This window comes from Vigna radiata, chromosome 2, assembly GCF_000741045.1.
Source record: "Vigna radiata var. radiata cultivar VC1973A chromosome 2, Vradiata_ver6, whole genome shotgun sequence".
NCBI classification, from domain to species: Eukaryota; Viridiplantae; Streptophyta; class Magnoliopsida; order Fabales; family Fabaceae; genus Vigna; species Vigna radiata.
Window position 1 is genome coordinate 4024723 of NC_028352.1, and position 13904 is coordinate 4038626.

The 13904-nt window shown below is 30.3% G+C and overlaps 1 protein-coding gene across 1 annotated transcript; it reads right to left on the reverse strand.

Annotated features, from left to right (window-relative positions):
- Positions 1 to 1803: 1803 nt before the first annotated feature.
- Positions 1804 to 7200, reverse strand: LOC106756179 (linoleate 13S-lipoxygenase 2-1, chloroplastic). Its single transcript, XM_014638482.1, has 8 exons — positions 6807 to 7200; positions 5779 to 6047; positions 5451 to 5688; positions 3733 to 4047; positions 3571 to 3656; positions 3393 to 3503; positions 3015 to 3316; positions 1804 to 2905 (listed from the first exon to the last, which is right to left on the reverse strand). Exons 1-8 carry the CDS (start codon positions 7156 to 7158, stop codon positions 1879 to 1881), a joined length of 2700 nt encoding a protein of 899 aa, XP_014493968.1. The 5' UTR covers positions 7159 to 7200; the 3' UTR covers positions 1804 to 1878.
- Positions 7201 to 13904: the final 6704 nt, after the last annotated feature.

Here is a 13904-nt window from a genome sequence, read left to right on the forward strand (position 1 = left end):
CTTTGCTGACTGGGAGTCCTTTTTAGCCGTTAGAATTTTTTAAATTGAATTTCTTAATCAGGGTTTTTATTTTGGGAATAAATTGAAGAGGGTGGATTCTAAATTAGGGTTTTTATTTTCCAATCTTCCTAGTTTTACTACAATTTTGAAGGATGGCAACCTGAGACAGAAGCATCTATTTCAAGCTTTCAACAATCCCACATTCCTAAGAAAATGATAAACCCACAAAAGTGTAAAGAGTAAGAGAGATGAAGAAACAGGAAACCCTAAAAAAAAGCATCTTTATCAATGGCTAAGCCGAAAGTCCAGCCTCACATCTTCACGATTTCTGAGTTTTGTTGCAGGTACCATTGCGAGGAGACGAACTCGCAAGGTTGAACAGCGGCTCAATTTAGGGTTCCATGGAAATTGGGATTTTCTGATTTATGGGTTTGCAGGTGATGAAGATGAATGTGCGAGATGATGGAGGTTCTGCTTGTGCCGCTATGCAGATTTCTCTAATCAAGATGCGATGTAGATGGAGGTTGCAAGGCTAACGGCGGAGCTTCTTGAAGATGGCCATGGAAGATTCTCTATCGCGATGAAGATGGTGAGGGCACAATTTTGGTGGCGCTTTATGAAGGACAACGACGATGCTAGGTGGCTGATGGCAAGGTGGGTAAGGTTTTGCCCAGTGGTGGTGGAGGTCGTAGGGGAAGAAGAAGAAGAACGAGGAGGCTGTTAAGATCCAGTGAAGAAGAAAACTATGAACTAGTGAAAAAGATATAAAAAAAAATTAAAATAACTTTAAATGCCACTGACCACTCCATGTCACCCAATAAATGACACCTCACTCAGCAGTTGCACGCACATCTGGACACGTTGCCGTTAACAATTTTAACGGAGTTACTGAAAAGGACTTGATTGAACATAAAATTCGTTTTTTGGGACGAAATTGAACACAAAATCAACACAGGAACCATTTCGAATTTTCCCAACCAAAATTGGGACCAAAAAAAGCTTTTAACCTATCTATATATATATATATATATATATATATATATATATAGACACACACACACGTCCTTTTCTTCCCATGGATAGTCTACATCTCAATTTTCATATTGAAAAAAAACTATTTTCCAAATAAATTATTTAGATATTTTATCTTAATTACATTATCAATATGCAATCCACATAAAAATTGTATGTATTTTTATATAATTAAATAAGATTTTTTATTTTAATATTTGATTGATTTTAATGTGATTTTTTTATTTTTTAAAATTTTCTTCAAGTGATATATTTGATTAGATATCAAATATCGTTTAGAAGATGATATTGTTTTAAAAAGATATATGACAATTGTATGTTATACTTTTGATCTATTGAGATAGCCAATATAGAATTAAACTAAGATATTTAAGAAAATCCTTAATAGTCTATATAAAGATAAAAACATTCTTCCTAGATTTTCATTAAGTATTAATTAATAACTTTTAGATACAAGTTAATTATGTAAACTCGGGAATCTATTATTAGGATAATTTAATTGTTCATTATGTTATGTCACTTCACAATATGATTTTTTTAAAGTTTATACTTAAAAAATTAGAAAAAGAATGGCAAACTTTCTAAGCTTATGATTTAAAATTTTTTATTCATTTAGAAAAAAAAAACGCCATTACAAATTACAACCAGAGTTTTGAAAACATCTTATTATAAACTATCTTTTAATGTTAAATTTTAAATTGAAATATTTAATTAAAATATAAATTATTTAATTAAAAGAGTTATAATATAAGATAGTTGTGTAAAAGGAAATTGGGTTATAAAAGTATACGCAATCTCATTTATTGATATTAAAGTCACATAACTAAATTACTGAGAGGATCAACATCAAATGGAGATGCTGTAAGGAACACCCTTTCCGGTAACTCCGGCCTCCGACGTCGGCTTCAGAAGTTCGTAGGGCACAACCCCGGCGCCGTTCCGGTTCCTCTTCGTCTCATCAGCATTCCTGCTATCAATCAACCCTTCAATCTCCAACAATTTCCCTCTGAACTTCTCAAACGCCGCCTTCACACGTGGCTCCTGCTCCCACGCCGGTTCCGTTACGTCCCCGATATACTCCTCGTCCGGCGAGTGATTCGACAGAATGTCCAACACCGTCACCACCGTGGTGGCCTGATACTGCGACGGAAAACACCTCAACATAGTCACCTCTGGTTTCTTCAAGAACAGCTCCCACTCCGGATCTGAAGGGTCCTCGTTGGGCATGTTGGTACGCGCAATGGTTGGCCTGTTGGGGAAATAGCCGGCGAAGGAGAATTGTCCGAAGTTCACAGCAGCATGGTGACCCGAAGCTGTCCACGCAATGGTCGTCACAATCTCAACGAGGTCCTCTTTGGTTTTCAGCACCGGCCACCACGGTTCATCCTTTTTGTCGGCGTGTCCAACGGTTCTGACCTCTTCCCACCAGGCTTGGAGTTCCGTGTCTGATTGAATAGCGTTGGAGTCGGCGTAGTAGTGGTCGATGTATTCGGTGAACCAGGTTTTGAAGGCTGCCCAGAGGTCGAGGCCGTCGTTGGCGTAAGGGTAGTCTTCGATGGTGAGTTTAAGGCCGTGAGGGGCGGTGGGGTCCTCGACGGCCAAGCCCCTGTGAATGAGGTCCTTGGGGAGGGACTGGAGATCAAATCGCCACTCTTGGTCATAGACGATTGAGCTTAGCAGAATGGAGTGTTTCATCGGAGTAAAACAGCTCTCTATTATTCCGCCGGCGTTTATCAAAGACCCTCGAGCAAGCGCGTTGATCTCCATCGTGTAACGGAAATGCGGATGCAGTAATCTGTAGATCGGATGCATTGCACTCAGTTGCCTGTTTGCTGCTATAATGTATGGCTCTGTTGCACAATGAGTTCTTAGCCTGCAGATATAAACCAAAACCTACATGGATCACTATTTATACTTACAGAAACTAGTATTTTTAGCTTCAACATGAGTCAGTACGTAATGACTAAAAATTATGTTTTTACCAGTGACTGATGAGTTGGTGGTAACCAGTGTCGTGAGCTAGGACATGGACTTTGGCGAGCCTCCAAAGCCAGACACCGGTTGAGTGCCAGGTGGGTGTGAAGACTTTCTTCCACTGAGGTTTTCCATCCATTGGTGGGCGAGTTAGCTCAATGGCCAGTGGTCTCAAAGTGCCGCTGCCTGTCAGGAAGAACAATGCCCTTGATCCGTACAGCGTCGTGCCTTCTATTTTTCTCACTTGCTCAACTAATGGCAATAGCAAGTCGTGGTAGTCCAGGATGAACAGTTTCTTCTGTTTTATGGCCTGCATGAATTGCACATTTTCACATTATATATTTATGTTCACGCATGTGTTATTCATTCTTGAATCAAAAACATACCTCTTCGACTGGAAAATATCCTTTTATTTCCTTGTCAACTAGTTCAGTTGTGATGGCTGATTCCGCAGGGCCATAAATTTCAGGGTCAAGTTTGCTTTTCAATGGCCATTCCTACATGAGAAAGAAATTTAGTTGGTATAAAACTGTGAGTACTGGAGAAGGAAGGAAATGTACGTACCGTGACCAACTTGATGCAACAAGGGTTAAGACCCGCTAGAGTCTGTCTTCCAAATTCTTCGTCCCTCAACCAAAAGAATCTATCCTCTGGCATTTGAATGAGGATGAATTAGTAAGTAGTAACCTGAATAAAGATGGAAATGGAAATGGAAATGGATCTTACTGTCCATTGTTGCAGGAGGATCGAAACGGAGAATGTCCTCTCCTTTTTCCTTAATAAAACTGACGATTCTGGGCAAGAGAGTGCTGATTTTGACTTCTCCAGGAGGCAAGCCAACTCCTTCGTCGAAAAGAGAATCTATGTCCGAGAACACTTCGAAAGGTCGTTCCTTGTCAACGATGAGTGCCGTCAGCGCTGGTACCAACGCTTGCAATCCCGAAGCTAGCGTCTTTGTGCTAAACGTTAATTGCTTTACTTCGGAGAAGTTTTCGTCTCTGGGCACGTACACGGTACTACTTCTTTCCTCCGACAACGGATCTGTTCAACCACCACTATACTTAAAATATGCAAATTTTATATCAAATTTTAAATGTAATTTCGTTAATATATTTATTTATTTGAATACAACTTCTACAATATTTTTTCTCTAAACGCAGTTGTGAAATGAATGGAAATCGATTTCATCAGTCTACTCACGATTGTGTAGAGCTGGACATGTCAGTACGAATTCCATCATATATTTTCAGAATTTTTTTAACAATTTTTTTTATAGTTTGAATTTATATTTAAAAAAATATTTAAAACAAATTAATTAAAAGCTATCATATACATTATAAAGTAGTTATTAAAAAGAAGTTTTTCCTAAAACAATCTCATTAAATTCTTTCGACCATCGACACTTTTTAAACGACAATGAAATGATAATACTATTTCTTTTATTACAATTTTATAAATACAAAAATTATTTTATTGAATTTTAAATAAATTAATACAATAATAAATTAATAAAAAAAATAACATATATATTGTGTTAAAATATTATCAAAAAATTTATATCAAAATATCTTTTTTTTTAAATCATACTACTTTAATGTATTTTTCTTTTTATCTCTTTTCTCATTACGTCATAAGTTAATATTATTTAATTAATTATACATAGTTGTTGATATATAATTAACAAATAAACATTTTTCTTCTCTAAATTTACACATAAAATTAAAATTTGTTTTTATTCTAATTTTGATACAGTTTTATTTTTAAAATTAAAAAATAATAAAAATTATTTTTTTTAATTTCATTATGTAACAGAATTTTACGTATTAAATAATATTTTAAATTAATATTTGAATTATTAATATTATTAATATATCATCACGTAAAAAAATTATTATTATTAACTTAAACAGACTATGCTAATTAGTTTTTTAAATCTAAATATTAAAAGTATCAAAATTTGAAATAAAAATAAATTCCAATTTTACATCTAAATTTAAAAAATAAAATTATATATAACTATAATTAATACTAATTTTGAATATGTTTACACTAATTAAAAACGTGTCCATTTAATGGCAATCTGGTATATTAATAGAGTATAACAAAAAGAATATTTATTGGAGAAATAAAGAAAAAGATCTGGTAAATTAATTGAGTATAATAAAAAGGAAAATGATATTTTAACACTAATTTTTTTGACATCATTTTTACATTGTTGTCAAAATGTGGTTGAACGGTTTCAAATTCAAAAAAAACTTTAGTTTTCTCTTCTAAATATACCTTTGCTTCAACTTTTTTTAATTTGAAATCGTTCAACCACAATTTAACACATGTACAGTATCAAAATAGTGTGAAAAATTGGTCTTAAAATATTATTTTGCTCATAAAAATTTCTCGCTAGGGTAGGGTTGACATTCTCTGATATATTTTAGAGATTTATGTACCTTTTAAGGAGCGAGGCCTTCCTGTTCTGCAACGCCTTGGATATGGATGTTCTGGGCCACCAAGAACCGGTCTGGCGAGATCAGGGTCACGATCTCCATCTCCGAGGTCGTTGTAAACATCGTAATCGTATATTCTGTCAAACTTCTTGCGTTCACCTTGTCCATTTCCTCGTAAATGTTGTAGTTCTTCTTCTCTTAATCTCTTCACTCCTTCTGGAGTTTCTGATGGCAAATATGACTGTTTCAACACAATCACAACAACGTTATATATCTACACATTTAACGTATGGATAAAAACAGTGAAATAGGTAAGAGGTTTTGATGAAACCTTGTCGGGGAAAAAAACTCTTTTGACAGGGTTTTCATTCTTGGGATGAAGCCATGACTCGCAGGTAAATCTAACGGGACCCAATTCGAAGCCATCGAGGACGATTTCTTTCACGAACATTTCCCTGCGATGTTCGTTCTCCACCAAAATAGCCCCAACCTCTCCAAAGTCTGCTGGCACTTCAAACTCAGCCAAATACCTAACTTCTTTCGTTGATCGATACGTCCTGTGGGCAAAATCTTTGATGGTTTTCTTCTCTAATTTCGTCTCTTTTTTTGCCAAAACAAGTAATAATAACGTTAATCACCTTCTTTCTTTTTGGCTAATTTAATTAAGCAACAGTTGAAAGTGAAATCTAATCATGAACTCTTTTCTCTCAAGTCACACCATTCTCAGACAAAAGGCCTGAGTAGACTTCTTTAGATAAGCATAGTTACAAAATGAGTGGTGATAGCTATAACTAATATACCAACTTCACATTATATAATTAACTACCAGTTTAAAATATTAATTTGACTTAATTTAGTGATTATGAAATGTTCGAATATATTACAACTTACGTGTACAACGGTTTAAAAAATAAATAAATGTGATGATGAGTGTAAAATGAATCTACCCCACATAAAATCATTTTTCTTAAAATATGTTATTTATCTTCATCCTGGTTCAATTTTTCAAATATTTCACAAAAACATTAATTTATCTTCTATATACAAGGATTTATACTTTGTATTTTTGCAAATATTAATACAAAAACTCACCAATCAAAGTGGTCCCTCGTTCTTTGTGGTTTTAGCTAAAAAAATCTTAAATTTCCATTGTCCTTTAGTTTGGTTGGATTATTACCCATCCAAATAAGTATGAAGTTGAAGAGATTTTTTCATAATTAATTTTTAAAATTATTAATTAAAGTTATCTTACGCATAACTTAAATATAAAATTCTTAATGGTTTGTTATATTCTTAATTAGTCCTTAAAAAGAAGAAGTAAAAGTTGAGTAAAGAAAGTGATGATTGTGGCATACGTACTGGGATCAAGCTCAGCGCTAACAAGTTCCACGAGAAGTGTTTTTCCGAGCAAATCCGTTAGATCATCGGCGTCTATGGCCAATGATGAGAAAATCCCACCAATGGTTGGCTGAACACTTACGATGGCTTTAACTTTGACAGCCTTTTCAGTTTTGTTGACAGCCACAGCTTTGATTTTGGTGACATCATTTCTGCAACCATGGCTGACCCTTTTTAGCTTCCATTGGGTTGGGAACGATGATGGCCTTGACCATAGCTGAAAAGAAGGATGAGGTATCCCACGGACGCTTGGCGTGTGAGGGATGAGATAGCTTGGGCTTGAATTTGATGCATGAATTTGTTGCATCTGCATTTTCTCTTCTTCTCTGTGTTCTTAGTTTACAGCATGAGCTGAGTGAGAGAGATTCTCCTATAAATAAACAAACGAGGGAAATGAAAGGCTATTAAAAAACCTTTCTTTTTTTCAAAATCTCATTTCATATTTTACACACGTGTTTTAATCATATGTATATTTCAATTCATCGTGGAAAAAATTGTTTATATTTTTTTATTTAAATATTCTTCTTCTATGACTACAAATATTTCTGCATACATATTTTAAAATTATATTTTTTACAAAGATAATTAGTTTATAAAATTGGTTTTAACATAATCATACTTATAAATTATAAATTAACTTTATTTAATTGAGGTAAAATATTAAATATATTATTTTTTATGTCGAGATAAGTAGATCTCCTTCAAAAATTAAATATTGTGAATGATTTTGTTCCGAATACACTAATATATAAAAATACTTATCACTTAATTTATGTATAGCAACAAGAAGTTTACATAAAAAAAAATTATTGTGTTGTAACTAAGTGGAAGCAATTTATGTTGGATTTTTTGTTGTCTAACATAAAATAGAAAATGTATTTATTAATTATTATGGAAAAGAAAGTTGTTTAAAATAGAAAATCCCACGTGATGATGCTAGCAGCGGTATTCGATGTGATGTTAATTGATGCACTTATCAAGTTAGTTAATTGATTTTTTTTATGTAAATTATTTCTTTTTTCTTCTTTTATGTTTACATTGACATCACATGTCAATTCAATAAAACCAAATATACAAAGAGAATTAATATTACTTCTTTTACTACTATTAAAGATTAAATATGTTTTTAGTTTTTAAATTAGATTTTGTTTTTAATCTCTCTTTTAAATTAAGGTATTTTTTTGTCCTTCTCTTTTAGAAAATCATAATTTTCCGTCTTAAAAAACTAACGGCGTTAAAAAGAAGCTGAGCTGGCTAACGATAGAGTGTCACGTCATTTTTTCTTTTCTGACACTGCGTTAATTTGTCCCTCACTGTACGGTAATGACAGAACGATATTGGTAATGATCGAACGGTATTGGTAATGGCCGAACGAACTATATTGGTAATGACCGAACGGTATTGATAATGGCCGAACGACTATGATGACTGAATGGTGATGGTGACCGAACGATGATGGTGACCGAATGGTGAGGGACAGATTGACTCAGTGTCAGAAAAAAAAAATGATGTGACACTCTACCATTAGCCAGCTCAGCTTCTTTTTAACGTCGTTGATTTGTAGGACGAAAAATTATGGTTTCCTAAAAAAAAATGACCAAAAGGTACCTTTGTTAGTTTGAAAGATGAACTAAAAATAAAATCACTTAATAGTTTAGAGACTAAAAACATATTTAACTCTTCTATTAAATTGAATTGACTACTTATATCTTGTATACATAATTAATAATATTTGTATTTTGATTAAATTATAGTATTTTGTAATAGAAATGGTATTACTAATTATAATTTACATTTGTACTTTTAATGTTTGGTGAAAGAAGTGTTCTTAATGAAGAAAAAACTTAATAACACGAAGAAGGTCATGTCTAATTTTTATGTAATATTTTTCATTATGTGCGATATTTATGATGAAATAAAACATAATTTTGTTATCTACTTTAAACTTGTAAACTTTCTTTTTTTAGTTCGAAATAAAAATTGTAAAAAAAATTTGTCTTTATTTATTATTTTTAGTATGTTATTAACATTTTTCAATTGAAATTAAGATGAAGATAAATTTTACTAATTAAAATACATGCATTAAAATTAATAAAATTCCAATCCCTAAATCCTAATATATAAAAACATACAAAATAAATATTAATATGTATGACAGACATTCATTATAAAACAAATATTAATATGTATAAAATCAAGGTAAATATCACTAAAATATATTTCAGACTTTATAGAGATTTTTTTATCAGTAAAAATAAATTAAATTAATGAGATAATTGGGTTATCTCGATTTGTATATACAATATAAACAAAGGAAAAGAAAGTATTAATATTTTATGGATTCTTTTTCCATACTAAGTTTATTGTGGACAAATCTTATATTTTCATATAGCAAAAAAGTTAAAAAAAAAAAAAAACTTACAAACTCCAATGGTTTTGAAAATATGGATAATCTTTTAACTATTGTAGTATTACCATAAATAAAGTTAATTGTAGATGATACTTTTAATGGATATGAAACCATCATAAAAGAAATATAATCCAGATAAAAATATAGTTTTTAGTATGTGATAAAACATAAATTTAATAATTAACACTATTAATCAGTTAGCAAGATAACTTGTAGTAAATGTTTCAAATGATTTGCCACTATTATAATTAAAAGAACTAGTAAAAATTTCGTAATTAGTCTATTCTTATATATTTGAACTCATAGTTTAAAAACAAAAGTAATTTTAGTATGTAAACATTTAACAAGATCATATACCTTAAGCTTTTATTCGATTATGAAAATCTCAAAACTTAATCAAATTTATAGTTTTTTAATTAGTCGTCCCGTGAAAAGTATTTTTTAATACTATTATAATGATCCTTACTTCACTTTTACCAACCAATACAAATTACGACGAAGTATTTATAGACCATTACTAATAACAATAGTATCATTTAAATTAATATTTATCATTTTTAAGTTATAAAATTTGAATATTTGTATTTTTTATTTTTAGAAAAGTAAAATATTTTTAACATTGAATGAGGTCAAATAAAGAATATAAAAACAGAGGTGTTCACGAGTTGAGTTTGATAGAATTTGGAGAAATTTACTATCCATTTTATTGAACAAATATCGGGTGGACTTTAGAAACGATAAATGAACAAATTACAATAATATTATCTCTGTATTGATCGCTGCACACTGATATTAAGAGCACAATAGATTGTTTAGTAAAGAGGAAATTGAGTGGTTACGACTAAAATTAGTTAAATATTTAATTAAAGAGATTGAAATAATTAATTCTAATAGAAAGGCATGAATAAAACTATAAATATAAGTTAAAGGTAAGTTTGTTAGAATTTTTTTATTAATTATAATATTAAATGTTTTATCGATCGAATTTGAATTGACTTTAATATTAGAGTATTTTTAACCGGTATCTTCAATCATTTACAGAACAGCTTACTTGAATGCGAAAAGGATAATATTAGAGCACGTGACAACAAAATTATTTTAAGTAAACTTTCGACTCAAGAGCGAAGCATTCTTTAAGGGTCATTATTGACAACTCCAAGTGGTTCAACCGAGCACGATTTCGAGTCCAGTACAGAGGAAAGTTCGGCCAATCGTTCTCGTCAAAGAATAATTTACAACCCTTCGCTGGAATAAGATCTTGAAGAACCCTCCCTTAAAGCCCTTATAAGAAGTAGTGAAAAGCTGGAAAAGGTTCTGATCATTTCACTTATTAAAGAAACATATCCCGAATTGAAAGTCCCCGAATAATACACACATATATGTCAGTGAAGAAGTAGGAGTAAACAAAAAAGAAGTCCAACTTCAAATTCTCCTAATATTAACACACCTTTTCATTGTCTCAACACACATGGAGGTGCACAACATCATCATCAATGTCATCCCTCAGAATGTAAGTTCCGTCAACAAGGTCCACCATATCATTACTCCATCTGAAGTGGGTAGCATACTCGCGAACCTCATGTGTGACCCACTCATATCTAGGAACCACTGAAAGATTCAATCTGTCCCCTTCAGCGATGGTGTCGACTTAAATCTACCCAATTGTGTGGTCACTTCGTTCCTTCGTGGCCACTATATTCCTCTATGACCCTCTCCTTGTTCTTGTTTGGACCCTCGCCCCTGATCAGGTCCCTGATCTTGTGACAACGACCTAAGAGACGACGATGATGAAGAAACGTCATCTGCATACCCCATGCCCTCCCTACCAAAAGAATTTTTCAACGATGAGATGTTAATGACAAACATTATTACCTTAAGACTGGAAAAAATTTGAACAATGCGGTTTATAAATGGATGCACGAACTAAAGAGGTGAAAATAACGATATCACTTGGTTCTTATTCATAAAAGTTTTTTAGGACACGTGACGTCTTCACAAGCGTCAAATCTTGCACTATCCAATGACAGAAAAAATGTTAATTCATGCATTTGGTGTCAGCATTGACATTACAATTTGCGAAATATTGGTACAATTCACAAGGTGAAACACAATTTTATTATTAATGGTCTGAGAAGTCAAATAAAGATAAATTGTTTTCGTTAATAATCTTTACTTAAGCTTAAGACTTAGATACCTATTTAATTTAATATGTATATTAACCGATACATATTGACTATAATAACACAACCAATTTTTTAGACATAGAATTAGTTACAATCAAAATCAACTAAATACCTAATTAGTTTAAACATATTAATAATTAGATTTAAAGAAATTAAATTGTAAGTAGATTGACCCTAATTAAAAATTCTTGAAAAAACTATAAATATAAGTTATAATTCAAACTTTTTATTATACATTCATTAATTACTTTATTAATTAAACGACTTTATCATCAGAAATTGAAGCACAGAAAAGGAAATCTTTTTTAAATGAATGTTCAATTATACATTCCAAACATTATCTAAATTCGTATCAATTTTGAAAATAACAACATTGCATTGATTGAATATGAATACTAAAATAATACTCGATTTTTAAAATTAAATATGTATGTGATATTTTTCCTGTCTATATCCATCTTCTATCCTGATATCCATCATATTTTAAATTATTAAAATATCTTTAGTTTATTTTAATTTAAACAAATTATTTATTATTTTCAACTTATCTATTATTTATTGGACATATATTTTATATGTTTATTTTTTAGTATAATTATTTTATATTTATAAAATTATAAATTTTATTGATATTTAACATTGAAGATAAGAAAAATTATATATATTTTTGTCATTGACTACTTAAGTCACCGCATTGTGAGGGTTGGATTTAATTTTTGCTTTCCAACTAAAACTCATTGTTCTGCATATCGTATCAAATGGATTCAATTGTGTCAAAATTTTAAATTTTTATTAATAATTATAATTTTTATGTATAAATATAATTAAAAGTAACAACTTTTAGAAAATATAATTCAACATTTTGAATAAAGTAATAAATCAACCGATAAAAAAATTATTTAAAGTTAATTCAAAATTTGATAGATCCACGACAGAATAAGTGAATCTTAAAATAGGTCTCAATTAACTCGTGTTAAACTCATTACCCAAATTTGTATATAAAAGTGAGTTAATTCCAACTTAATAAAATTTAATTGAGTAGTTCAATTTAATGAACATCACTATCTAAAAGATAATTGGTAAAATACGAAATAATAATAATAATAAGAAACTATAAATGTAATATAAATAGTGTCACATCATGATTTAATTATTTTAAAAGTAATCAATTGGTGATATATTAAGAATGAACTAGAAAATGAGTTTATTGAATGTAATTATGAACGGTGGATGGAAAATAATTGTTAGTTATGTAGAAAAGGAATTATTGAGATGTGTTGGATTGGTTCAAAAACATGAAACACAAGGGAATGGAGTCACTCTTCTGTCCTAATCACTTTGTTTGTCATCTTTATAAAATAATTATGGTCTTTATTCATTTTGATGTTTCTTCAAAACTAAATTAGTGCACTACAAATCTGATCAACTGGGTCCCATAAAAGATGTCTTTTTTCTTCCACTCCACTCATTTCCTATCTATCTTCAATAATTATATCCAAATAATTCTCAAAGAAATAATCATTAATTTTCTGTATTATGAAATATTAGCTGTGTTTCAATCTACCTCGAGTTAAAAAAAATTTAATTATTGCTTGTAAAATTTAAAAAGGTTGCTTTAACTTTTTACGTTTTAATGCAAAATTTTAGTTGCTGAAAACGTAATTTTATAGATATTTTTATTAAACGATGTAAAAAAACAAAAATAGATGAAAAACAAAACAAAAATAGATGAAAAAAAAAAACAAAAACTTGTGGTTACACATTGCGCATTGAACACGTGCATTGTACTATTGAGGTGACATGTTTGCCACACAGACATCAAAATTGTCCAGAACAGACATCACACGTTAGAATGAAAAAAAGTTAAATGAAATTTGATACAAATTTAAAAGACTGAATTTTTATATTTAAAAAAAATAAAAAAATAATATTAAATAAATATAAAAATATTGTATATATGAAAATATCTATTTCTACGTATTTTCCTGATAAAATCTAGGAATACGACTAAATAGACACATTATCATGTAAATATATATATATATATATATATATATATATATATATATATATTTGTTAAGATAAGAAATAGAAAACAGAATTAACTATTCATTATGCTCTAATAATAAAGTTCTTCCATTATTTAGTAATCTTATTTTCTATCGGATAATGATATTTAGACAACATTTTTTTGACAACATTTGAACATTGATTACGTGTCAATCTGTGATTGGTCAAAAATTATTCCACAATCAATAATAATAATCATAAACATTATATTGTGGAGTAATTTTTGACCAATCACAGATTGACACGTTATCAATGTTCAAATGTTGTCAAAAAAATGTTGTCTAAATATCATTATCCTTTTCTATTTATCACCATCATCCAATGATGAGAATTCAGAGGGCTGGATTTGTTTTTTAAGGATCTATTTAGGTTAGAATGTTAATAAGCAAGAAATTT